This window comes from Astyanax mexicanus, chromosome 9, assembly GCF_023375975.1.
Source record: "Astyanax mexicanus isolate ESR-SI-001 chromosome 9, AstMex3_surface, whole genome shotgun sequence".
NCBI lineage: Eukaryota > Metazoa > Chordata > Actinopteri > Characiformes > Acestrorhamphidae > Astyanax > Astyanax mexicanus.
In genome coordinates this window covers 31,337,742-31,364,108 of record NC_064416.1, presented here as the reverse complement: position 1 = coordinate 31,364,108, position 26,367 = coordinate 31,337,742, and the positions used below count along the sequence as shown (strand labels likewise).

Genomic DNA, 26,367 nt, shown 5'->3' with positions numbered 1-26,367 from the left:
TTTCATTAACACGGATAAGACATGATTAAATTGGATAATAAATGGCATTTAGTCCTGGGTTATACTTTTTTAATTTACAGACCTCTGCAGATGTGACATTTCAGATAAGTTGGCACTAATTCAATGAGGGCTTTAAACTTTTGAAATGATGTGTCAGCATTGGCACTTTAGCCAAGGGACTAGCTGAGATCTGAAGATGAGCCAGAATTCCACATTGTTTAACAAAGTCACTGAGACTCATTGAGATGCATTTAAGACAAAAGTTACAGTAGTGCAAAACACACCTGTCTCTCCATTCAACAACCAAAACTCCACCAATACATCAAACTTCCTTTCAGTACAATCAAAAATCCCTCCAATACAACCAAAACCCCTTCCAGAACAATCAAAACTCCCCCAATACAACCAAAACCCCTTCCAGAACAATCAAAACTCCCCCAATACAATCAAATCTCCTTGCAGTGCAACCACACCCCAATACAACCCAGACTCTTCCAGTACAACCAAAACTCCCCCAATACAATCAAATCTCCTTGCAGTGCAACCACGCCCAATACAACCCAGACTCTTCCAGTACAACCAAAACTCCCCAATACAACCAAAACTCCTTGCAGTACAACCACACCCCAATACAACCCAGACTCTTCCAGTACAACCAAAACTCCCCCAATACAATCAAATCTCCTTGCAGTGCAACCACACCCCAATACAACCCAGACTCTTCCAGTACAACCAAAACTCCTTGCAGTGCAACCATCCCCCAATACAACCCAGACTCTTCCAGTACAACCAAACTCCCCCAATACAACCAAAACTCCTTCCAGTACAATCAAACACTCCCTAATACAACCAAAAACTCCTTACAGTGTGACCACTCCCAATACAACCCAAACTCATTTTAGTGCAATCAAAACTCACCCAATACAACTCAAACTCTTCCAGTACAACCAAAACTCCCCAATACAAACAAAACTTATTTTAGTCCAATCAAAACTCCCTCCAATAAAACCAAACCTCCTTCCAGTACAACCAAAACTCATTTCAGTTCAACCAAACCCCCCACTCCAATAGAACCAAAACTAATTTCACTACAAACAAAAATCCACTAGTGCCCCCACAACTCCTCAACATAAAACCAAAAATACCCCAATACAACCAAAACTCCCTCCAGTGCTACCAAAAATCTCCCCAATAAAACCAAAATTCTTTACAGTACAACCAACGCCCTCATACAAGAAAACCCTTTAAAACAACCAAATTTCCTTCCAGTACAATCAAATCTAACCTCACTACAACCGAAACTCCTTACAGTACACTCAAAACTCCCCAAAGTACAACCCAAACTCTTCCCAATACAAGCAAAACTCCCCCAATACAACCAAAACTCCTTGCAGTGCAACCACCCCCAATACATCCCAGACTGTCCCTGTTCAACCAAAACTCCCCCAATACAACCAAATCTCCTAGTCCAACCAAAACTCCACCCTGTGGAAGGAAGCTCGATTATGAAGCGCCGGTGAAACAGATGTGTCGGGTGCTGTCAGGACCAGAATACCCACCACTAATATTTACCTAGACAGCACACATCATTCTGCTGTTTACATTTGGCTTTTTGTAATAGTATACTGTATATTAGAGTCCAGGGCAGTGCTCCAGCTAGAATAGATTTTCCTGTGCATGAACCATTGTGGATTGGCTGTACGCAATGAATTAAGGGGCTGCTGGGGCTAATTGATCCTGCTCTGAGTATTTGACCAAACTGGCAGACACTGAAACAGTTTAATCACGGCTCATAATTTAGATCAATATCACTGTCTAGTCTTTTAATGCATTGAGGCCCCGTCTCCTATCAGACTGTTTAGATTTCACAGTGAGATACCTGTTTGGCAGCGATGAAGCTTTAAAAAAAGCAAGAAGAAGCATGATTTATCATGCTGAGGAGGCTGATGAGCCTGATGAGGCTATTAGTGTGGTATTTAGAGTGATAGGCTTTTGCTTTCAGTGACAGTTTTCCGTGGTTTCCGATATTCTGAACGTTCTTTCACCTTTTATATTCACAGTTGGCTGATCAATGGCACAGATGTGGATGTAGAGGCGGATTTCCGCTACAGTTTGATTGACGGAAACTTGATAATAAACAACGCCAGCGAAGCCATTGATTTCGGGAAGTACCAGTGCAGAGCGGAGAACAGCGTTGGAACCGTCCTGAGTCGAGAAGCTCTCCTGCAGTTCGCCTGTGAGTATCTGAGTTTCACGCCGCTGTTTGTTTTTGGGCCTTTTGAGATGCAGCGCAGTCGGCTGTGTATCCCGATATGAGCTGGTTTGTTCTAAATGAGCTCCTGAGAGAGAGATTAAGCAGCCGTGCTGTAGGTTTAAGAGAAACTAACCTCAGCAGATCGCCTGGTGGGTCGACCTAGAAGAAGCTTTCATGCTTACTGACTTAATAAGTACCTTATAATCTTTGTTGAAATGTGAAGACGCGAGTACTAGCTTTCTACACAGCGCTTCAGAGGGGTTACAGACGAGCGGTAGTGAACGTTATCATTAGTTTTGATGTTGAAATGTTGAATTGTTTTATGTGTTTGTGTCTTTGTTTGAAATATTATCGTAAAGGGAGGCAATATAAAAAACAGAAGCTGAACAGAAACAGAGCTCCTTTTTTTGTTGACTGAATTTAGCTGTTCCACCTTAAATGGCCCTGAAGTTTAACAGCAGCAACATTAGCAATGCTACCACAGGATTAGCCACACCCAGAAACACTTATCTAGTATAAGTCACAATCCATATTCATCAGAGCCCCTTTGGGACTTCATTCATTGGTGTGACAGTGACCGTTAAACCTGCCAAGCACAGCAACCGAGGTTAGCACTGCTATAATGCCTTTAGCACTGCCGCTGTGCCATTAGCATTGTTCCCTGTGCCGTTAGCATCCCTGCCACAGACAGTGGCAGTCCAGCAAAACTAAAATTGCCTCTATTTTTCTACTTTTCTTCAAATAATTTGCAGTCCTCAGTTTTTCCATGTTCAGATCTGTGCAGACCCCTCCCACTGTACCTGGTGTTAAAGATATTATCTGAGAGCAGCACGGTTTTACATTAGTTTGCTGAACGGCTGCTTCCCGCTGCATCTCCCACAGTTCACCCAGTCGCATGCTGCGTGGTGGAGATTAGCCCTTTTTAATGTAAACATTTAGCTGACGGCGTCCTCTTTGTATCTGCTTAATTTAAGCCGCGCTAGGCCGCTTCCGAGGGAAGATGAAGTGAGGTCGGCCCCGCGGTCGCTTGGCTGCGTTCTGAAGAACGGGCCCGGGGATTGTCCCTATTAGCTGGGAGAGTGCCCTCGGCGCCGTGGCTCGACGGAGAGAGAGAGAGAGAGCGGAAAGCACATTTTTTCCCCTGGTAATCCCTTGGCTTCATGCCAAAACATCAGAACAAGCCAAAGAAGCACAGAGCGCGAGCCGGCGGCACAATGCTTGGTGGAAAACACATTGTTAGTTTTCCTTACACTTTCCCCAGAAGCAATGGGCATAATAGTCTTATTGGCATGTCTACAGGAAGCGTATGCTGCACTATTTCCTGCCCGTGAAGCGCTTTTTTATAGCTTTCACGCTTTCACGCTTTTTTCGGGAGGATACAGAAGAAAACACAGTGTTCTATTTGATGTATAACATTCTACATGGCGACTAGGGCTGGGCGAAATAATGACCCCGGAATAATATCACAATATCTCAGGGTATTTTTGCACAAATTTTAATAATAATATTGACAATAAGACAAAGCAAGAAAAAATAAACATGACAAAAAAGAAATAGTAAGTAGAGATGTGCAAAATGGCCCTGAAATAATATTACAATATTTCACGGTATTTTTGCAAAATATATATTTTTGGCGAGGTGACAAAAATAATATATGTATTTTTTTTTTTCAGTTAACACATTCATATGCTTAATTTTGTGAATGCTCTTACATCTGGCCAATATTATTCATTTTGTCACAATATCTGTTACATTTGTAACTGTAACTGTAATATTTGTTACATTTGTAACTGTGTAAACATACTTTTTAACATGAAGCCAATAAGTCAATATGTTATGATGCACTCAAATATTGTGGTAAAATAAATTTATTGGCCAAATATAAGATGAGTATAGCAAAAAAAAAAAAAAAGATTGTAGAAAATAAATTAAATAAAGAAAAAAACTTTGAATTAGAAGAAACTTTTGAATGATAATATATATATATATATATATATATATATATATATATATATATATATATATATATATATATATATATACATATATAAGAATTATATAAGAAAAAACATAACTTTTTTTTTTTTATTTTGTCACAAAGCACCGTGTAGGGCTGAGCAATATGGCCCTTAAATAATATCACAATATTTCATTGTCTATAACAATATCTGTGGTGATATAACAAAATAATAAGGATTTTTTATTCATTTCAGGAGTATTCTAAAGCTTACAACAAAATTAATGTTGATTCTTAATTTAGTAAACAAATTTGGAATATTAAGTGGAAACTGAAGCTGAAAATGTTTTGCTTATTTATTTTGTAAATAATTGTAACTTACCACACCTCTGATTTCATATACATTAATATGCATATGTAACAAAATGTAAAAATGTACATTTAAAAGTACACAAAAACAAATAAATGCAACACAAAATACTACTAAAAAGGCAGAATATGAAGCATGCCATTAAACACAAACAATTATACACAAATATCCTTCAAACTTCACAATACTAGCAAAACAAATATTAAATACATTGCTTACACTACAGAATAGCGCTGTTATCAGTATTATCATTTTAGCTTTTAGTTTTAGTTTAGTTTTTTTTTTTTTTAGTTAGGAGCCATGTTTCTGTAACCGCTCTCTCACAGCTTTGTGTTTACGGGCTGCGATGTTAATATGATGAGATTTTCAGAGAGAGTTCAGGATCTCTCGCCTGCAGGAACTGAACACATACCTGCCTTTTCATTTCTGTCCACCTCCAGAACTGGATACCCCCGACAGCATCCCTAAGCCACGCAAGATTTCCCTTAAGTCTGGTTATGAGTTTCTGAGCTCACTGCTCATCATATCATATTCCCATCATCCCCCCAAAAACTCCGGCTGCTGCTGTGTGATTGCAGTACGCTCTTAAAACCAGCTTCAGAAATGATAAAACAGTGTGGATGACACTAGATATGCTCTTCTTTTGATGCTGGGCTTCTCCTTCTGAAGGCTCTTAACTCATACCATCACAGCGAGGTGCAATTGTTGCCTTCAGCTTTCTGATTATCCCTTTTTCATCTTTGATTTCTGTTAGGCTGTTCTGTGAAATGTCTACTGAAAAAACACTGTCCACACCTTGCTGCTGCTCCTATTAGTTTTATTTTTTTATATATTAGCTATTCATCCATCCATCCATCTACCTACCTACTAGTACCTTCAGTAGATTGCAAAAGTACTCATATCACTCGAACTTTTTCAAATTTTGTCACCTACAGCCACAAAGATGTATTTTATTGAGCTTTTAAGTGATAGACCAACACAAAGTAGAACATAATTGTGAAGTGGAATAAAATGTTTTTTAAAAAACATCAATACTTAGTAGAGCCACCTTTTGCCGCAATTACAGCTGCAAGTCTTTTAAGGTTTGTCTCTACCAGAGATGTTTGGCCATTCTTCTTTTAAAAACAGCTTAAGCTCAGCCAGGTTGGATGGAGATACATTTTTATATCCTGCAACAGAAGCACAATGGGATTTAGGTCAAGACTTTGACTGGGCCATTCTTATATTCTAACACATGAATATCCTTTGATCAAAACCATTCTACTGTCGCTCTGGCTGTATGTTTAGGGTCATTGTCTTGCTGGAAGGTGAATCTCAGTCTCAATCCCAGTCTCAAGCCTTTTGCAGCTTCCACCAAGTTTTCTACCAGAATGGCCCTGTTTTTAGCTCCATCCATCTTCCCATCAACTCTGAAAAGCACTTCCCTGTCCCTGCTTAAGAAAAGCATCTCCACAGCATAATGCTGCCACCACTATGTTTCACAGTGGGAATGGACGATTCAAGCTGACAAACTTTTTTTCTTTTTTTTTTCCACCAAACATAACGCTTTGCATTTAGGACAAAAAGTTGAACTTTGGTCTTACCTCACCACAGCACCTTCTTACACAGGTTTTCTGTGTCCTCTACATGGCTTGTGGTAAACTGCAAACATCACTTCTTATGTCTTACCTCTTTTTTCAACAATGGTTTTCTTCTTGGCCCTCTTTTATAAAGGCCAGATTTGTGGAGTGCATGACTTATAGTGATCCTGTGGACAGATTCTGTCACCTGAGCTGTAGATTTCTGCAGCTCCTCCAGAGTGACCATGGGCCTCTTGGCTGCTTCTCTGTCCAGTGTTCTCCTTGCTCGATCTATCAGTTTGGGTGTACGGCCATGTCTTGGTAGGTTTGCAGTTGTAGATTTTTTTTTTTTTTTTTGAATGAACAGGGATACTTATATTGAGACAAAACTACACACAGCTGGACACTTTAGGTTAACTAATTAAGTGACTTCTGAAGGCAGTTGATTGCACTGGATTTTATATATGGGTTTCAGAGTAAAGGAATTATTTTTGCACCTCACACCTTGAGACAATTATATGCTTCTTCTTCATGTTGGTCTATCACATAAAATCTCAATAAAATATATTTTAATTTGTGGTTGTAAGTAGACAAAATGTGAAAAGGTTCAGGAAGTATGAATACTTTTGCCTTCAGTGATATCCTAGTTTTTCATTAGTTTTTCATTGATTATGATGATAATGATGATTTGTTCAGTGTATTGTAAAATATTCCATGAGCATATTGTAAGAATATCAATATATCCAATTGTATCATCACCTCCATCTATCCAACCCCCTAATTTAAAGTAATCCGTACACATTGGGACCCAAACCGGGTTGCATGTGTTCTGTTCTGAAGTTTATTCTAGGAAAACATTGCCAAACCCCAGCCTGGGCCATTAGCTGGGTCTCTGCAAGTGTCCTAAATTCTTGAGAGCTGAGATGGATGGGCGCATGGTAGCACTGATGTGAGACAGTGGATGGAGACCACACTGCCAATCTAACTGATAGATGGCCCCCTGCCTACAGCAGCATCCTGCGTACACCCTCACATTTGTACAGAAATAAAGAAATCAAACAGGCTGGAACACAAGTGGGAGGAAATGTGTGTGTGCGTTAGGGTTCCCTGGTTTTGGCCAAGTTTCTGAAAAAGTTCCACATCACTTTCTGCTTTGTCAAGACTTCCCACGAACAACCTGTTCCAGTTCTGGCGTCCTTGCTTCCTCCCTGGCGTTGACCTTGCCGCGCTCTCCTTGGCGGGGAATAGGATTCTGTCAGAGAGACAAAGGAAGTCCCCTGCAGACGGCATTGGGATGCAGAGCTTACCCGCGTCTCTGCATAACGAATAGCGGCCATTTATCACCCTGCTGGAAACTCAAGGATCTTTTCCTCTTATTGGCATGGGGCAATCTCCTGTGCCTGATCGGGCTCTCCATTCAGACTCAGCGAGAGGTCAGATCTGAATGAATTAAGCTTTATTTCCGAGCCATTTCACACTAGCGCTAAAACTGGGTTGCGTACCAGCCAGGCCTTCATTTAAAGTCTGGGGTAGTTATATAATGCAGGTTTGTTTTGTAAGTGTCGTTAGTGTGGTGCCGTCTGAATATACCGTACCGTTTTTCATAGCTGTTTGCAGATCATTTGAGAAAACACCAGCCTTTTTTTTTTTTGGATAATCTCTGATAATCACTGAGACTAGTTCAAGTAGTTTAAGTCCTTTGCAAGTTGTCTAGTAAGTAGCTGTTGTTTTATAAAGTTTAGGTTTTTTGACTAGCTCTGTTCTGTTCAAACAGCAGAAGCATAAAACTGTATTGGCAAGCTAACTAGCTGATTTGCTATACAGGTATTATGGATGTATTTTACTACACTGTAATGAAGGTATAATACATTACAAATCCCTCAGCACTTACATACTGACTCCCTCCAACTGTTTTAGTAGCTAGTCATAATATATCTTACCAATTCCTACCAAAAAAAATAGCCAACTTACCATTACTTTTAAATGCTGCCGGGCCACAGAGCTCCACTTCTTCTCAGAAGCCAAACCAATGTTTTTTTTTTTTTTTTTTTTTTAGCTTTTTAGCTTGCCAGCTTTTTTTTCCCTTTCTGATTCTGTTTCTTTGATTTAACAATGCGTAAATCAGAAAATAAAGACTATGTTTGCTGTTCTGATATCTCCATGTTCGCAGTAGCTTTTGTACCAGCAGCATTAGCAGCAAAAAAAAAATCTTACATAATGCTGCTTTAAATGTGCTTTCTGCACTTGGAGCCTTCAAGTACATAAAAACAATGAGCTTCTCTATGTGTTAAAGCCACATTTAGCTCACAACTTTTCACCCGCAGTCTTTGATTGAAGAGGTAGGACATGTTTCTCACTGATGGTCAGTCTCTCAGTTCTTTTTTCTGAGAGAGCCTCAGTCTCCGATGCTGGCCACAGATACCGCAATCACTCTTTGTAGACGGATCAATCCCCCAAACAAACCCCTCTGCCAGGGAAACCAGTTGGAGTGGGTCGAGTATCCACCTCCCTGGGAGATTCGGGAGGAGCTGGAGGGAAGAAAGAGCGAGACGGGAACAAAACAACAGCGGCGGGTTTCAGTATTCTGCCCGCAGCTCCTGCATTGTGCCTACCAACCTTTCCCCGCTGGACCTTTTTTTGCCTCTCATTGTTTTGAAATTCTGAGAGGCTGAACTGGTAGACTCGGGCTAGTTTGCAGGCCAGGCTTTGAAGGCTGCAGGCAGAAGGGACGCCTCTGATCTGACTTCTCTCGTGAGATCCTCCTCTCACGCAGCAGACGTGCAGGAGGATGTGACTGCGGCGCTGAGCCTCAGAGAGAAGAGGCGCTGTAGAATCCGGAGCAGAGGTGTTTCTCCACACCCGACGCAAATTCTGCACTCTTAAACTGTCAAAAACAGACAGCAGGAGTCCATAAACACACTGTACACATTCTCTGAACTGAAGAACTGCTCAATTTCAGTGGAGATAAAGTCCTGTTTGGACGGGGTAAGTTTTACCTGGGGAGGTGGAGTGGTGTATTTTTACTACAGGATGTCTGTAAAATATATGAGATTCAAACAGGATAAGAAAATCCAATAAATGACCAAGATGGGAGTAACTACTCAATTTATGTACTGCATGATTGACATTGGCTTGCAAAAGTATTTATACACCTTGAACTTTCTTAAATTTGTACATCTAAAATGTATTTTCCTGAGCTTTTAAGTAAATTTCGGTGTAATCATTTGCATTTAGAACTCACTTAGTTAGTTAATAGAGTCCAGCTTTGTGTGTAATTTAGTATAAATACAGTATAAATACCAGTTCTGTGAAGGCCTCAGTGGTTTGCTAGAGAACACTAGTGAACAAACAGCATCATGAAGACCAAGGAACTCACCAGACAGGTCAGAGATAAAGTTGTGGAGAAGTTTAAAGCAAGTTTAGACTTTAAAAACACATCCCAAGCTTTAAGCATCCCAAGAAGCACTGTTCAACAATTGCAAACTTACCAAGACATGGCCATGGTCCACCCAAGCTCACATATCAAGCAAGGAGACCACTGGTCAAAGACGCAGCCAAGAGGCCCATGGTCACTCTGGAGAAGCTGCGATGCTTAAATAACAAATGCACTTGTGAATAGATCTAGGCCGATGGGTGTGGTGGTCCTGAAGTGAGGTGTGTTCAAGTAAATTTGTGGTGTAAGAGTACCACTGACTGAAAACAACCTAGGCAGATGTGAACCGTCAGGTGTTTATTGCTATGTTGGCAGTGAATTGTCAACAGCCACATCCCCAACATGCGTTCACAAACCCATAATGTGTGCCTGCTGTCAGCTATACAAACTTTTACATCAACAGTAAACAGAATTTCCTCTGCTAAGAAGCGTTGGACACATCCAAGTAGCTGTGCCCCTGAAATAGCAATGCGCCAAAGTCAGAGCACACCTGGCTCTTAAAGGTAATGCGACGTGACACCCCCAAAGCACTCTCATGATAAATAGAATAATTACTACAGGGGTTGGACAATGAAACTAAAACACCTGTCATTTTAGTGTGGGAGGTTTCATGGGTAAATTGGATCAGCCTGGTGGCCAATCTTCATTAATTGCACATTGCACTAGTAAAAGCAGAGTGTGAAGGTTCAATTAGCAGGGTAAGAGCACAGTTTTGCTCAAAATATTGCAATGCACACAACAATTGGTGCACGTCTTTCTGGCGCATCTGTGACCAAGACAGCAAGTCTTTGTGATGTATTAAGAGTCAAGGTATCCAGGATAATGTCAGCATACCACCAAGAAGGACGAACCACATCCAACAGGATTAGCTGTCTGAAAGGGATGTTCGAGTTTGTATCCACAAAACGTAAAATCATGGCTGCCCAAATCACGGCATGTGCACCTCAACTCTTCTGTTTCCACCAGAACTATCCATTGGGACAATAAGTTATTGCGGTCTAAAACCAGGTGTATCAGTTTCTTTGTCCAACCCCTGCACATGCCTATTGTGAATTTCGAGCCGTGCAATGCATACTTTTCCCGTTGTTTCGATAGCAAAGTCACACTGACACACCTATAATGAAGCTGCACCGTGCGTGGTTGACGGCTTGCCTATAGATTGCTAAAATAGGACTCATTGTTTTAGACTTGTAAACTGTGGAAGAAAGTGTAATAAAGAGAGTGGATGATTTGATGGATATAAGAAGATATTTACTTTGTTTCAGGAGTGCAAGAAGGGTATTGATGTCCTTAGGCTGTAAAATAAAAATAGAAAGCTTGTTGCTGTATATTTTCTTTGTTGTCTTAGGTTTTGTCATCTTGATGGAATCGCTGCATGAATTTGAAGACAGTTCTAACCCAGATATATGTAGGGTATAGAGTACGGAGTACCTTCGTGGACTGACAGATGATTACCCCAAAGAGAAAAGCTCCAACTCCAGCAGATTCTCGCTCCATCTGTCTTTTCTCTCTTTCCATCTGTATCGCAGAGGATGGATCGATTCCTGTAGACGTGTCTCACGTTACGGAGGGGTAAGAAGAAAACGGAGAAGAGCCCAGCAAGAAAAAAAAAAGAGAGAGAGAGATCCAACAACTCAACAGATTCTAATCTCTCGCCTGAATTCCGGCTGAAGGTTCTAATTTTTCTTTCTTCTACGACCCGATACAAAACCACAGCCACGACGGCCTGACAGCTTGGCTTTTTGAACAGTCGTGTAAATTGCGTCGATCTCACGGGGACCCACTGTCTTTGCAATTTACTGATGCCATTAATGTCCAGAAAAAAAAAAATGACAGAAAATGACTGAAAGATAAAATCTCATCACATCAACCTATTCACCATTTTAAGGACCTCAGCTGTCTCGGGAAGCATAATTTTTCTTTTCTTTTTTTTTTACCCATCGTCCACATGGCAGCAACAAAAGAAAATCTATTTTCCCATTTAGACTACAGCAGGCCGCATTGATTTGCTATAATTCATATGTCGCCAGCAAATTGACAAGGGTGGATAAGATGCTGATATGGAGAACAAGGAAGAGGCGGTGACAGGGACTGATAAATCAATAGCTGGCCTCGTGACGAGAGGGTTCAGCAGCTCGCCATTCTTACTGTGCCTTGTGACAGCTTATTAGAGCAGATCACCATCCTGAGGCCATACATTACACTCTGCCACAGAATATCCCTCCTGTTTGCAGTAGTGCTGGCAGGACACAATCAAAACTGGTAGGCAGCAAATACAGTACTTGGTATAATTATGTAAATAATATATAAGTGACTTCACATTATGGAGACATTGATGTTGAGAACTTTGGCAGATGTTGCTTTTCTGCCACTGTTCAAAAGAGGACAAATTGTTGGTGCACGTCTTGCTGGCGCATCTGTGACCAAGACAGCAAGTCTTTGTGATGTATCAAGAGCCACGGTATCCAGGGTAACGTCAGCATACCACCAATAAGGACCAAACACATCCAACAGGATTAACTGTGGATGCAAGAGGAAGCTGTCTTAAAGGGATGTTCAGGTGCTAACCCAAAAAACCATGGCTGCTCAACTCACGGCAGAATTCAATGTGCACCTCAACTCTCCTGTTTTCACCAGAACTGTCCGTCGGGACAATAAATAATTGTGGTCTAAAAACGTCCAAGATCCAGTCATTTTTTTTTTTTTACAGTTTGTCCGAAAATGCTTTATAATGGATGAAATGGGGCATATTTTGCCCCTGCAGATAAATCACTTCACACCTCTTTTGTAGAATCCATTGTTTACAACCCGAAACATTACCTTATCTCCACACCTAGAGATTAGGTTAAGTTACAGGTTGTAAACAGTGTTTTTTTAATAAGCTTCTTCTGCACTTTTAAAGTTTATCAATGCCTCATTTCAAATGTTAGAGCTCAACCATGTAGTAGTAGAGCTACTCTGATCCTGGACAACAAAAATATGCCCCATATCATCCATTCTAAAGCATGTTTGGACAAACAAAATACAATTGCTGGTTCTTGGAAAGGTGCCGGAGAGCGGAAGTGGGCTATTTAAGGTTAGAACTCTTTATTATGTTTTATTACACCAATAGTCAATTTTACACCGGAGTTCTCCTTTAAGTTACGTAACATCATAACATCAGTTTCACATATCTTCTTTATCATTTTCTTTTTTTTTCTTTTTTTTTATCCATAGAGTCATCAGTTGTTTGGACTTTCTTGACTATATGCCCCTCTTTCTTTGTGCAGTGTTACCAGCAAGCTGATTGGCTCTATGTAAAAATACTTTACATGATTTTATCTGTAAACAGGTACTGTGCTAAGCATTAGGAAATCTCCCAGACATATTTCTCCTCATGAACAACTCATAACCAGTTTCACCGCATACAGATTTGCAGTTCCAAATGTGTCCCAAAAGAGCTTTAGTCTCATCCCATGTGCTACTTTTTATGTGTCCCTGGGACGGTGGGATCTTGTTAGTCTGGAGCCCTGGTATATAATATGAGGTGCCTGTTAGACAGATTGACATTTAGATACTTTAGGTACACATTGACAACAAACCATTACTTTAAAAAGGATATAGATAGGGAAATATATTGCAAACTTAATTCTGTGGAAATGCTTGAGTTCCAGCTGTTGCTGAAAATACAGATTTGGAAAAAGAAATAAGAGGCCACTTCAGTGTTATGTAGAACATTTATTTGGAAAACATGAGAAATGGCTGAAATAACGAAAAAAAAAAAAAAGATGTAGAGCTTTCAGAGCTCAAATAATGCAAAGAAAACAAGTTCATATCATGAAGTTTTAAGAGTTCAGAAATCAATGTTTGGTGAAATAACCCTGGTTTTTAATCACATGTTTGGTGCATCTTGGCATGTTCTCCTCCACCAGTCTTACACACTGCTTTTGGATAACTTTATGCCTTCACTCCTGGTGCAAAATTTCAAGCAGTTCAGTTTGGTTTGATGGCTTGTGATCATCCATCTTCCTCTTGGTTATATTCCAGAGGTTTTCAAATTGGTAAAATTAAAGAAACTTTTATGTTGTCTTTTATTTTATTTATTTATTCTTTTTTTATAGCTGTGTCTCTATGATATTCATGCATTTCCATTTAATTTCCAATGAATTTGACAAAAGCCCAAGTCCATTTCACACCAAATTTATCCTTTAATATTCTTTTACAAATGTAAATCTATTTTACAGAAAAGGTGCAATTAATAGAGCTTTTTTGAGAGAGTATCTGTATTGTAAAATTGGTATCCAGTGTTATATCAGAGGCTCTGAATGGACCTGCTCTCCGTGACACAGATTTGGCGTCAGAGGTCGCGCTGCCGGCTCTTTTTCTCCTTTCCAACAAGAGTCTTTCATTTTTCACAGAGCAGGGCGACTTTGATGCGTCCCTTTCATGGCGTGATGCCCCCGTAGCGCTCACTAATAAACACGGCCAGTGTGCCCGCGGACGTGTCCCCGGGGAGCGGCTCCACAATTCCCTCATCACGGTGATCAGCCAGCGTGTGTCTACTCATGCTTCAAATGAACATTTTAGCCTGTCACAAACAGGCCGCTGCCTCCTCGGCGCTCAGACGCTCGCCCGCTCTGAGCGGCGTTAGATTAGCGGCGTCTTTCAGGCCGCGAGTGTTAACCCGTTTCCAGCTGAAAGAGTGGCTGGCTTATCTTGGGGGATTCACTCGTGCTCATTCAGGAGCAGCCAGCCATGCAGCATTCAGCAGAATTAACTCAGCACTGCATTCACAATCAAAAGGAGGACAGCCGCGCTCGCCTCTGTATAGGTACCCCTCCACCGTCCTCACGATCCTGATGCTGCCGGTGCCAGACAGCAGCCTTTTGTCTGGACCTGAAAAGCAGCAGAATCAGACGCAGAATAATAACTGTGCTGAAACACTTTTGGCGAGCAGTGTTGTATCATCTCTGCATCCTCCATTAAGTTTTTTTTTTTTTTTTTCTCCTTTAAACTGTCTTTCGTTTTTTATCTTCTATCTTTCCTCCAGAAATCAGTTTTTAAACCTTATTCTGCTTTATTGAAGGAAGGCGGAGCTATGATACTCTTTGCAGTCTTTATCATACCATTATTTACATTACCGTAACATAGCCAGCCAGCTAACTTTAGTGTAGTGACAGTGGCTTCATACTTTTTTTAACTTTCTTTACACATTTTATCACCTTACAACCACCATTTTAAATGTAATTCATTGAGATTTTAAGTAATAGACCAACACAGAGTAGCACAACATTGCAGCAAAGTGAAATGAAAATGATACATGGTTTTCAATTTTTTTACAACTATCCCAGTGTACAATAATGGTTGTAATACACACAATGGATGAATAACATGCCTAAACTGAAACACCTGTCATTTTAGTGTGGGAGGTTTCATGTCTAAATTGGAGCAGTCTGGTGGTCAATCTTCATTAATTGCACATTGCACCAGTAAGAGCAGTAAGAGTGTGAAGGTTCAATTAGCAGGGTAAGAGCACAGTTCTGCTCAAAATATTGCAATGCACACAACATTATGGGTGACATACCAGAGTTCAAAAGAGGACAAATTGTTGGTGCACGTCTTGCTGGCGCATCTGTGACCAAGACAGCAAGTCTTTGTGATGTATCAAGAGCCACGGTATCCAGGGTAACGTCAGCATACCACCAATAAGGACCAAACACATCCAACAGGATTAACTGTGGATGCAAGAGGAAGCTGTCTTTAAGGGATGTTCAGGTGCTAACCCAAAAAACCATGGCTGCTCAGCTCACGGCAGAATTCAATGTGCACCTCAACTCTCCTGTTTTCACCAGAACTGTCCGTCGGGACAATAAATAATTGTGGTCTAAAAACGTCCCAGTATCACCAGCCATGAATTTACCTCATGTGATCCTTGTTTGCCACATGCTTATATTTATGCTTATAGTTGTATGTTAGCGTAAAATGTCTCAAATTAGCTGTTAGCCAGCCAAACATGCTGGACTGAGTCCAAATATAGTTAAAATATTTAATTTAAAGCTGTTCATACTCCTCTGCCAACTGAAAGGCATTGGGCATGGTGACTGTGGTATCATGCGTGGGTGATCCATAGCGTCCTGCAATTTGTGAATTTTAACTTTAAATTTAACACCCACATCAGTAAGTTAAACTCACTCATTAAAAAGAGTGTCTGAATTATTTCTTATCGTATAGTGTATGTCTCATTTATTACAAATACACATGGTTTGTTAATTTACTTATTTAATATAATATGTCAATAAGTCATTTGCATATAAACGTGTTGACATGTTTTTTTCACTTGTTTATTTAAGCGAAAGTGATGTGTTTTTTTTTTTTTTTTTTTTTTTTTTTTTTTTTTCCGTCTGAAGTTATTGTGAAGGCTAATTAATGAATGTGCATCTTTTTCCTTCTGTAAACATAACTGGTAAACATAAAGGACGTCTGCCTGGTATACAACACACTGTAGAACAGCACACTTGGCTCGATAATTTAATTAACAACAATTAGCGGTGTTTTTATATATAGCAAAAGCAGGATATGTTTTTTTTTTTTTTTTTAATACTCTTTTATATTCAGAAATGAATAAAGTGCATTGCTATCTAGGTTTTTTAACAACCGTTAAAGGAGAAATCCAGTGTAAAATGGACTTGGGTTTCAGTGAAACATGACAACAAGTACAAACTTTTGTACAATAGCACACTTTTATTTATCCCCAAGCATTCTGAAATACAGCGCTTTTAGCACATGCTCCCAACGTGCTTACAATGCAAGTGATAGGGGCATATTGTTACGCATGGAAAGAAATCACTATTTTTACACTTTTAACAAGCTCAAAATAAATTCACACTTCAGTGCTAGACTTCAGAGTCTTGACATTTAAAACGAGGCACGGACACTTTGAAAGTGCACAGATAGTTTATTAAAAACACTGTTTATACACACAGTAAACTTTAGGTAGTTCTCAGGGTGCTGCCATCTTGCAATTAAGTTACAATAAGTTGACTGAAGAACATAAATGAATTAGTAGGGTATAGAACAGATTATAAAATCACACTTAGCTCGATAATTTAATTTAAAACTCTTAGAGGCATTTTTATAACAGTATGTTATACACCAATCAACCCAAAAAAGTAGGACAAAATTAAGTTTGTGTGCCATTAACTCTTTGATGTGCAACATGGGTCAAAAGGACCTGGCTGAGTTTTGATTTTATATATCTTTGCAATAAAGTAATTTAATTTATTCCTAAATTAACTTGTTTTGAATCATAGCTACCCCTCTAATGCGCAACATGGGTCAAAATTGAGCCATATTCATTTTCTATGGAACTTTATGTATATCTGAGTGTTTCTATGACATATCTTAGTAATAAATACATTAATTAGCTTATTCAGTATCTAAGGTATTTCTTAATTAACCTGTTTTTAAGTATGATAAATAGTACATCCATAATTTATTTTTTCCTTTCTTACCCTTTGAATAAAAGCCATTTTTGCATCACTGGTGTACCACCAAGATTTGAGCTAAAGAAACCCTCAGTTATACATGAATTAACATAGAAAATGAATGCGGGTCATTTTTGACCCATGTGTGTATTGGAGGGGTAGTGATACAAATAGGGCTTTTATTCTAAAATTAAGAAAGGAAAAAATAAAATAAGGATGTAGTATGATTAAAAACAAGTTAATTGAGGAATACCTTGGATACTGATTGACTGAATAATTTTTTTGCTATGATGTATCATAGAAACACTAAACCATACATAAAGTTCCATTGAAAATGAATGCGGGTCATTTTTGACCCATGTTGTGCATTAGAAGGAGTGTACATATTGTCGCTGTCCTACACAATTGGTTGATCTCTATTTTTGTTGATTTTTAGTTTAGTACATAATTTGAACAAACAAACTGTCACTTACACTGTGCCAAAATTTATTGATGAACGGACCAATAGAATCTCTTCAAAATGACCTGAAATAAACTCGTTTTACATTGACTTCCGTTGAAAGTTTACAAGGTTTTTTCTCTCTCCTGTAAAGTTGGTGTTTTGGAGATAAGTGTTTTTCATTGGACAGCGATGATTTGGCGTGCATCTAAGGGTTAAAACAGCTCAGTTAACTAGACTGTAACTGTCTCTACTGCCCAGAAGAGGTTTCAATAATGAAGGACAAGTACTTTGTTACTGTTCTTAGATATAAATGTTGGTTTTCTATACTTTACTGAAGTAATTATTTTCCAGATGTCTCTTTACTTCTACTTCTTACATTTTCATACAATTATCAAACATTTTTTACTCCTTACATTTTAAAACAGCCTTGTTACTCCTGTTTCATTTCAGGTTGTTTTCATTTTATTTGCCGTTCACATCTGCGTGACTTCGCTTATTGACTGAATGACTGTGTGGAGGCCACCCTACCCATTGAAAACACTGTGTTTGAATGTGCACCATACAATTTTGTCTTTGTTCACCTTTGAAGCAGCTTCACATTTTGCAAATGAATACTGGAATACTGAACCTCCTTGCTACATTTACCCTCTTGCTCCCACGACCAATCAGAGGAGACAATGCGCTTGCATGGTTTGTTGGGTTGCATTTTGGTGAGTCAATATCTCTGAAAATTAGAGTTTTATATGAGACCAATCGGTAATTTTGTCAGTGTGGGCAGTGTGGCCAAATCCTGCTGGAAAATTAAAGACTTTGGACTTTATATAACTCAACAAACCAACACCAGCAAATGACATGGCTCTAAAGCAAAATTAAGGGACCAAAGTCTGGAGGAAGAGTGGAGACACACACAGTCCAAGCTGCTTGAGGTATAGAGTGAAGTTTCCACAATCAGTGATGGTTTGGAGAGACATGTCATCTGCTGGTGTTGATCCACTGTGTTATATCAAGTCCAAAGTCAGTGCAGTTTTGTTTTCTCAGAAAATCTTACAGCACTTCATGCTTCCTTCTGCTGACAACTTTTATGGAGATGTGGATTTCATTTTCCAGCAGGACTTGGTACACTTATATAATACACTTATTTTCTGAGACACTGATTTTTGGTTTTACTTTGGCTGTAAGCCATAATCATCAATAATAAAATCAAACAAACAGAACAAAGGCTTAAAATAGATCACTCTGTGTGTGATACAGCAAGATGCACCTGTACAATACAGTTTGTGTCCCGACACTGCTTGACAGAGCAAACAGACATGGACCCCATACCAATGGCATATAAACAATTTGGAAGTATTCCACTTTTTATACCTTCAAAAAATAATCAAACTGCTCTGGGAAGACCGAATCTCACACAGTGATATTTGGTCATATTCAATGACCAAAACCATCTGCTCTGAAGCAGCATTGAAACACTCTATTCTTATGGCTGGCCATCATCTCCCTCACCAAACCCTCAACCAATTATATGGGCAATGACGCAACTCAAAATTGGCTGCTCGTGGTCAGAAAAGGCACTATATGGACTAAACTAAGGAACTCCTGAAGCGCTACAACACCAATCCAAGCCATCTTAAGGCCCTGGCACTTAGTAGCTCAAACTGGAAAACCATCTACATCAAGGTAGAATAATAAGAACTGAAAGCTGGGCCCAACAACCCAACATCAGGGCACTTTTACTCCACCTGTGGGCAGATGTGTGGCTTCAGAATGGGCCTTTATAGTCACATGAAGTGACACCAAGGCAAAAGGAGTTAACAGCTAAGAGAAAATTGGGGTAGTTGGGGTATAGGGCTTCCAAATTGGGGAGAAAATGGAATAATTATAAAAAGAGGCTGAGAAGGGGAAGTGCATGTAAAAAGGTAATATGATCCCTTTTGAAATGGTGAGGTTCAAAGTATTTGCAAGTGATTAAAATGATATTTACTGAAGCTTGATATAATTTTGGGCTGAGATTGGAGTTTTAGTAACATTTGAAATCTAGGACTCAAATAAATTGAAGGCTTATTTTTTGTTTTGTTTTGCATATAAATACAAATAATACAGAGTAGTAGAGATGAAGACCAAGTAAAGGGCACAAAGACAGAAGAAGAAAGATGCACTGAAAGATGCAGAAAATAAGGATAATGACAAGGAGACGGAAAGGAAGGAAGAAAGAAGGACAAAATGGTAGAGCTGTGGGAGTAAGAGAGGAGAAGGAGGAGAAAATAGAGCGAGAGAGCGAGGCATTAAAGTGCTGGATGAGCGAAAACTTGCCCCGGGTCGGCACTTTGTCACGGACCCCCCGCTGTGTGACATTACCGCCGTGCAAAATTAAAATTGCCTCATATTAGTCTGAAAGGGGATAATCAAATGCCACCCACATCCAGCTCGGAAATAGTAGCACCGCAGAAGCTCTGAGAGCTCCTGTCCTCAGTCTGGGCCCACAATGCACCAGTAAAGAGATTAATTACCAACACGTCTGTCGACGCTGATGCTCTTTCACACAGCTTACACCAGCCAGCACAAAAACGCCTATTTTCTCCCGTACAGCTGTCAGCAGCTTACTGACACTTCTGCCTGCTTACACTGGAGTTCTTCTAGTAGAAACAAGGAAAACCTGGCAGGCCTGGTGTCGCTGGAATGCTATACTGACTGCTTAGTATGGCTGTGAGTAAATCATAGCTTTTGATATCAATGTGAACAACAAACTTAGCAATAAATCTTATCCACAGCTCTGAAAAAATATGAGACCACTTAAAAATAATGAGTTTCTTTGATTTTACAAAATTGAAAAAAACTCTGGAATATAATCAAGAGGAAGATGGATGATCACAAGCCATCAAACCAAACTGAACTGCTTGAATTTTTACACCAGGAGTGGTATAAAGTTATCCAAAAGCAGTGTGAAAGACTGGTGGAGGAGAATATGCCAAGATGCATGAAAACTGTTTGAAACTTGTTTAGAATTTGCTTTCTTTGCATTATTTGAGGTCTGAAAGCTCTGCATCTTTTTTGTTATTTCAGCCATTTCTCATTTTCTGCAAAAAAAGAAAAATCTCTAAATTCAAATATTTCTATTTGGAATTTGGGAGAAACGTTGTCCGTAGTTTATAGAATAAAATAACAACCCATAAAATAGCAAAATCACAGAAACTGATTCAGAAACTGAAGCGTGTTAATTTCTCTATAATATGATGCCACATTTGTAGGGAGGAGCAGCAAAGCTGAGCACGTAGGTTGTCTTCTTGAAAAATTCTTGGATTCTAATGCTAATTACACGGTAGCAAATTTAACGTTGTGATGCGATGTTAACAAACTGACAACACTAACAAAGCAATAACAATGCTATTACCACAGTTTCAGTGTTGAATGGGATTGCTAATGCTAATGCTAATGATATGGTAGACATGCTAATGGAATTTTATCGGAAAAGATAAGGGTGTGGTAGTAAAGCTACTACAGCCATGTAGCAGAGTACCAGTGCTGTGTCAGGCTGGCTTTAAAAACAAGTTACGAATACCCAGCTAACAAGCTATTGTAAAGGGTTGCACTACAACAGTAGGATCATTTAAGGTGGAATGGCATAATTCTGTTAGCAAAAAAAGCATATCTTGATTTCTGGTTTTGTACCAAGACAATTTAAGTTTAGCAAACACATTCATCCCACTGTAACAGCTCTATCTTCACACTGATTCACTTTATTATAATATTTAAAATGAACCCAGATAAAACAACAGAGGATAAGCCAGACTAATGATAATGTTACCTCTCGATGAACAAAGTTCATCAGTTACTCAGTCATTCAGTCAGACGCTAAGCGAAATTTCATTTTGACCCTGAACACAGTGAGCAGGTTAAGCCAAGGGACATCACGCTGACCTGTGCCTTCCAGCCAATCAGAGTTAAGGAAAGTTTAATTTCCAGCACCGAAGAGTTGAACGTCGCTTCGTTTCCAGGCAATTTGGCCTCATTCAAATTGGAATATGCTGTTTCCCTTCATATGACTGTACATAATTGCTACTTCTGTTGATACGCTGACCTTCGTGAATGTTGTTTACAGCCCATTTCCATTTGGCCTCCGTAATTGAGAACCGCAAGTTTGCGCGCTCGAACAGAGTCGGAATTGACCTTTACAAACAATTTACCTATCGGCCGCGCAGAGGTCCGACAGTTTCCCAGTCGTGTGCTGGATGCGTGCTTTTGATTGCAAATGTAGTGCAGAGACTTCCTGTCCTAAACATTTCATTTCCTCTCTAATAGAAGCTGTAGTGTTCCTGTCATTATGTCAATATGTCAGTAATACAGTATTAATGCATTATATTGATGCAAAGAGGACATGCTTTCACTAAACCCAAATAAAGCTCTGCTGTTCTGTACAGATAAAGTTTAGTTTTATTATATTTTTTTTACCCTGGTTATGGAGAACCACTGTTATGCACATGTTAGGCTTTAAACACCAACTAAAACTAAGTAATGATGATATTGATGAATTTCATACACCCTATAATGCTTTCTACACATTATCATTTATATTTAACCCTTAAAGTGCATGGGTGCATTACAACATCATGTGTTTTCTTCTTTATTGCATATCCTTTTTAAATAACTCAGATTGAGACTTGCTGTTCTTCGAAATATGCATTTATCAGCCAATCAAACAGCAGTTCACTCCGTCCGTGCCCCGTCCACTGCGTTGGAAAAAAAAATAAAAAATTGCACACTGAAGTAAAGCATGGCAGCATCCCACCTAATGAGGCACAGTGTAATGTTTATTTTAGAGTTTATTTTACACTTAGAACTATTTTTTTGTGAAAAAGTATATAAAATATATACTTCTATATATAAAGATATAAAGATATACTTCTCTCTATATTTAGAATAAAAATACAAGGTTAAAAATATTTTACTGCAGAAACATTAAAAAATCTAAATAATAATTTATTATTTTTTGTTGTTTATAATCTTGTTTCTAAATGTATAACATTTATATATATATATACATGTTATGTATATGCACAGCAGGGCAATTTAGAGCCAATTGATCGGATTTTCATGTTTTTGGACTGAGAGAGAAAACCTATTCAGCCAAAATAGAGTGAAAACATGCAAACTCCACACAGATAGCGACTTGAACCAAGGTGGCAAATATGCTAAACAATAAGCCACAGATCCAGGCTGTTATGAAGCCGTTTAGCTGGTTAAGCACTTAAGAAAAGGGTATTAGGGCTGTCATATTTGATTGATGTCACAGGTAAGGGTTTTTGACACTTTCATATCATATAACTTTTGTTGATAAACCTTAGAGATTGACAGACCGGACGGTGCATCAGGTTTAATGTCTTCTGACATTTTTTTTTTTTTTTTTGTAACAAAAAAGAAAATTTGAGAAACTTGTATCCTATCTCTTATTGTAGAGTCTAGTTGATGGATTTTTGTGCCCATAATCTGCCTCTTTTATGGTTTTGGTGGATTTATGTATCCATCTATGTTTTCTGTGAAACTGACCAATTAAACAATGAGACCTTGGCCATAACACATTTTCTATAAAACATGGTGGTGGGGGAGTTTTATGGCCTGAGCACCTTTTTTATGTTTTTATGTTTGGTTTTATTTGGAGTAAAATAGCCATCTTTTGTAATAGAGCTTAAATGTATAGGCTTTATAAAAGCTCATCCCTCAAAGAACGCTTTATAGCACCTTCTTTTATTTTTATTTTTATTTTGAAGCGGATGGCACATGGCCACATGAACTGGATCTTCATTGATGATGTTTCTGTTGATGCCTGAAGCAAAATGGAATCAGAGGGGTATAGAAACATTTATCAGCTCTGGTTTCTTATTGGATCTTATTGGACGATGCTTCATCCTACAGCAGGAGAGTGACCGGAAATATACAGTAAGGCCAAAGCAACAAACTGGGGAATTTTTGACTGACCAAGACAATCACCAGATTCCATTGAATTCCATGGGGCATATTTTTATGTGTTGAAAAATAAAGATCTTAATTTATTGAGATCCAACTGTGTAATTGCGTTATCGCACATCAAAATTGTTGTCCATATTGTGCACCCCTACTGCATAGAATAATGAAAAGCATTTCAACAGCAGAGATTCTCTTTATCTTGGATAATTGTTCTCTGGGATAAAATATGATCTCTATTATATTTTATATTTTATATTTATATCAGGTCATGTGACCCTGCCTGGTAAATAACTTGAGCCATGCTTTCAATTTGAGCATCTCATACAATATACAGTATTTACTGGTGTTTAGATGTGAAAGGCCCTGATCAACTCTTGATCAGTTGCTGGGTGAGGTTAACACTATGGTACCAATGCTAATAATACCACATGTACAGAGATACAGACCAAGTTCAATCGCCAACACAGTGGTGATGCTAACATGCTAATGTGCTAATGGGAGATGGGTAAATGTCTCACTCACACAGTTTGCAGTCAACCTACTTTGGACCACCTTTCTCCAAAAGTGCCCAAACACAACAGATTACATATTTACTCCCTAAATATCATTAATTTCCATGTTTAAACAACATCCAGACATTTAAATGCCTTTAAATCTCATGTTCAGCTGTTTCTAAGGTTTTTAGAGATGGAGAGCATGGCAGCAATAATTGTTGATTACTCGACTAATCAAAAAAAATAAAAATAATCAGATTAGTTGACCCCAAAATAATCATTAGTTGCAGCCCTAACTATGGAGGGTGATGATGAATTGCACAGTTCAATGCTGAACAAGGCTGGCAGCTGGAATAGTGGCGAAGCTAATGGTGCACCGGGGATGCTAATACAGTGGTGGTAATGCTAATGGTACGTTAGTTGTGTTGAAGTCTAAGGCTCATAGATCTTGGCTTTTTATACAGCAAAAAATAAATAAATTAGAGAAGACTAGCCTCTGAAACAAACAGCAGAATGCAGGCCTGCCAGAGCTTCATCAGAGGAGCTACTCAATAAAGGATGATGTCTATGAGTCACAGCCTGTTGAGTACAGAGGCGAATATAAAAAATAAAAGGCTTTTTTTCTCAAGGATCTTGGACAGCACATTATGTACATCTGAGCAGTTCTGTTAGAGTGCCAGTGTATATCGACATTTCCTTTCATAATGCAATATCAGTGTAGAATGCACCGCAATTTAGAAAATAAATTCAATAAAGAAATCAAATTAGAAGGTGTGTGCAAATGTTTGACTTAATATAGAGATACCTGTTGTGTTTTACAAATAATGTTAATTTGCAATATTAAGCTAATATATAATCAATAATGTTTGTATTGTTAGTAAGATGTAAACTGTCTTTATGAATAGCTAAAAAGTAGCTATATTCATCTTGCTAAGAGGGTGAGGACAAGCACATGCCTCCTCCGATACATATGACACATTTTCCAGTGCGCTCAGAGGAAAGCAGCGAATCTCCATCTCCGATACTATCCCACTGTACTCTCTCTGACTCCGGCTGCTGATGGAGAAGCAGTATGACCCAGGATTCTTGTGATCTTGTGATCCTCGGATCATAGGCTTAGTCTGCTAAATGTTGGCTTATTCACGTTAGTTAATGGGCTACCCTCACTGAATAAACACAATGGGCAGTATCGAGGTCAGCAAAAATGATCGAGGCCGGGTCCATATATAGCACTATAAGTCGATAACGTAATTATCGCGGCAGGCCTATACATTAGTGTATCGATATTTTGAGCGCGGCACTTAATGTGATGCAGAAATCTATAGGCATTGGCTCTGGGAAGGCAGGCAGCCAATGGCGTCATGTTGTTTCTGGATTTTACCCTGATTTGTGATGCTGATGTATGCAAATATAATTTGTTGTGGCAGATTAATTGCAGGAGGTCCACCTGCTGAGCCTTTCATACTCAACCTCCCTCTCTCTCTCTGTAACTCTCCACCTCTGTCTCTCACTCTCTCTCTCCCTCTTTCCCTTCCTCTCTCTCAGCTCCCCCTGCATCTCTTTACCATTCTCTCTTTGTATCTCTCTATTTCTCTCTGTATCTCTCTTTGCCTCTATCAGTCTCTACATCTCTGTATCCCTCTCTCTCACCTCTCCCTGTATTTCTCGCTTTCTTTCTGTATCTCTTTACCTCTCTCTGTATCTCCCTCTCACCTCTCCCTGTATCTCTCGCTTTCTCTCTGTATCTCTCTATCCTTCTACCTCTATTAGACTTTACATCTCTGTATCCCTCTTTATCTACCTCTCTCTGGATCCATCTTGCTTTGTGTCTCTCTGTGTATCTCTCTACATCTCTCTCTAATTCTCTCTATCTCTCTCTATCTCTGTATATATCCCTCTCTTTCTGCATCTCTCTATTTATCTCTCTACCTCTCTACCCCTCGCTTTCTCTCTCTCTCACCTCTCCCTGTAGCTTTCTCTCTCTCTCTGTATCTCACTATTTCTCTCTATCCCTCCCTGTATCTCTCCCTCTGCACCTTTCACTGTATCCCCTCTCTCTTTCTCTCTGTATCTCTGTGTATCTCTCTACATCTCTCTCTCTAATTCTCTCTATTTCTCGCTATCTCACTTAAACTCTTACTATATCTCTTACTATAAACTCTTGCTATCTCTCACTATCACTCTGTATCTCTCTACCTCTCTCTGTATGCCTCTCTCTCTACCTCTCTCTGTATCCCTCTCTCTTTCTCTCTGTATCTCTCTCTGTATCTCTCTACTTCCCTCTCTAATTATCTGTATCTCTCACTATCTCTTTGTATCTCTCTACCTCTGTGTATTTCCTCTCTCCGTCTCTCTTCCCCACTCTTTCTGTATCTCTGTCTATCCCTACCTCTTACTCTCTTTCCCCCCCTCTCTCTCTTTCTCTCTCCAGTGCAGA

The 26,367-nt window shown here is 39.2% G+C and overlaps 1 protein-coding gene across 1 annotated transcript in view; it reads left to right on the top strand.

The window, feature by feature from the left end:
- Nucleotides 1-26,367, top strand: part of cntn5 (contactin 5) — a 394,897-nt gene that overhangs the window by 220,667 nt on the left and 147,863 nt on the right. Inside the window, exon 7 of the mRNA XM_049483448.1 lies at nt 2,061-2,236. Coding sequence (XP_049339405.1) covers nt 2,061-2,236 — 176 coding nt within the window. The remainder of the gene's footprint in view (nt 1-2,060; nt 2,237-26,367) is intronic.